This window comes from Petaurus breviceps, unplaced genomic scaffold, assembly GCF_028583685.1.
Source record: "Petaurus breviceps papuanus isolate PSGF00001 unplaced genomic scaffold, PetGlider_PUasm1.0 186, whole genome shotgun sequence".
Taxonomy (NCBI): domain Eukaryota; kingdom Metazoa; phylum Chordata; class Mammalia; order Diprotodontia; family Petauridae; genus Petaurus; species Petaurus breviceps.
Genome location: NW_027185798.1, coordinates 15,462,497 through 15,463,760, shown reverse-complemented (window position 1 = coordinate 15,463,760; position 1,264 = coordinate 15,462,497). Strand labels below are relative to the sequence as shown.

At 51.5% G+C, this 1,264-nt stretch overlaps 1 protein-coding gene across 1 annotated transcript in view; it reads right to left on the bottom strand.

Moving 5' to 3' along the window:
* Window positions 1–530: 530 nt before the first annotated feature.
* Window positions 531–1,264, bottom strand: part of RABGEF1 (RAB guanine nucleotide exchange factor 1) — a 41,991-nt gene continuing 41,257 nt past the window's right edge. Inside the window, 2 exon segments of the mRNA XM_069089572.1 lie at window positions 531–718; window positions 720–1,082. Of these exon segments, the coding sequence (XP_068945673.1) occupies window positions 683–718; window positions 720–1,082 (399 nt within the window). The 3' untranslated portion in view covers window positions 531–682.

The following is a 1,264-nucleotide window of genomic DNA, read 5'->3' as shown; positions in this document are numbered from 1 at the left end:
AGACAGTCCATTCCTTGATAAGGTCCGAGTCCGAGTCCGGACCTTGTGGCTGACAGAATTACAAAGGCAGCACACACAGCGTGCTACAAAAACGGACCAGTCTCGGACGCCTGAACATCTCAATTCTGCCAGGCTCACTGAAGAGGGCTGACCCAAAAGTGCATGGTGGGTGCTAAAAAGGCAGGCAGTCATACATCATCAACTCACACGCTGCCATGCACAGCAGAAGTACCAATTTTCTTTACATATTTACAATTCTACATATTTACTCATCAATATATTTTCTGTCTTTGTAATTACAAAATAATCTCAAACATGGGGACAGTAGTACCATTGGGTTCCCTCTCAAACATACATGACCTTGCCCTAATCCTCTTACCTTTAAAGTAATGATTTAACCAAAACTAAATCATAGAGCATGCCTGGGAGGAAGCAGGAAGAGAAATCTGTTAATGGTGCTAGTGTTTCTTAAAAATGACAACGGCTTTGTGTAGAAAAGGCAGGTTCAGTTAAAAAAAAATACACGAAAGCCTCATAAGAACCTACTTTAATAACTAAAATAAATAATATTTCTCAAACATTAGCCCTGCCTGCCCAAGTGTACTTCCTCGTCTTTCCCTCTCTGCTGGCCTGCCGTCAGTGGGAGGCGAGGCACAGCCTGCGCTGCCCAGGTGTGCGGCCATCACCCCGCGTAGACCTGAGGCTGCAGGGGGGGGGGGCAGCTTGTCGCTCTCCACGTTCTCCGAGTCGATGGCTGCCACCGGCTGGCTGGGGGGCTTCATGTCAAGGGGATACTTCTCCACAATATCTCGGACCTCCCTCGCAATCCCCTCAGTCCAGTCGATGAGGTCTTTCTCAAGCTTCTTGGCCTGGCTCAGGAGCCGTTCTTGTCGCTCATTCAGCTGAGAGAGGAGATCCAAGTTCTGATACGTCTGCTTTACCCCGAGGCAGGCGTCGGCGGCCCAGGGCTCAGGCTCCTGCTTCTTGGGAGACGTCTGGCCCGACATGTAGCGATCAAAGTCCTCCTGACTTAAATTCAAAGACTGAGCATCCAGCTTCTCAATGAAAGCCACCGCGCAGCACTGCAAGAGGAGAGAGAGTGACCCGTGAGCCCAAGTCGGAACCCCCTCTGAAGGGGAGAGAGTGACCCGTGAGCCCAAGTCAGAGCCCCCTCTGAAGGGGAGAGAGTGACCCGAGAGCCCAAGTCAGAGCCCCCCCTGAAGGGGAGAGAGTGACCCGAGAGCCCAAGTCAGAGCCCCCCCTG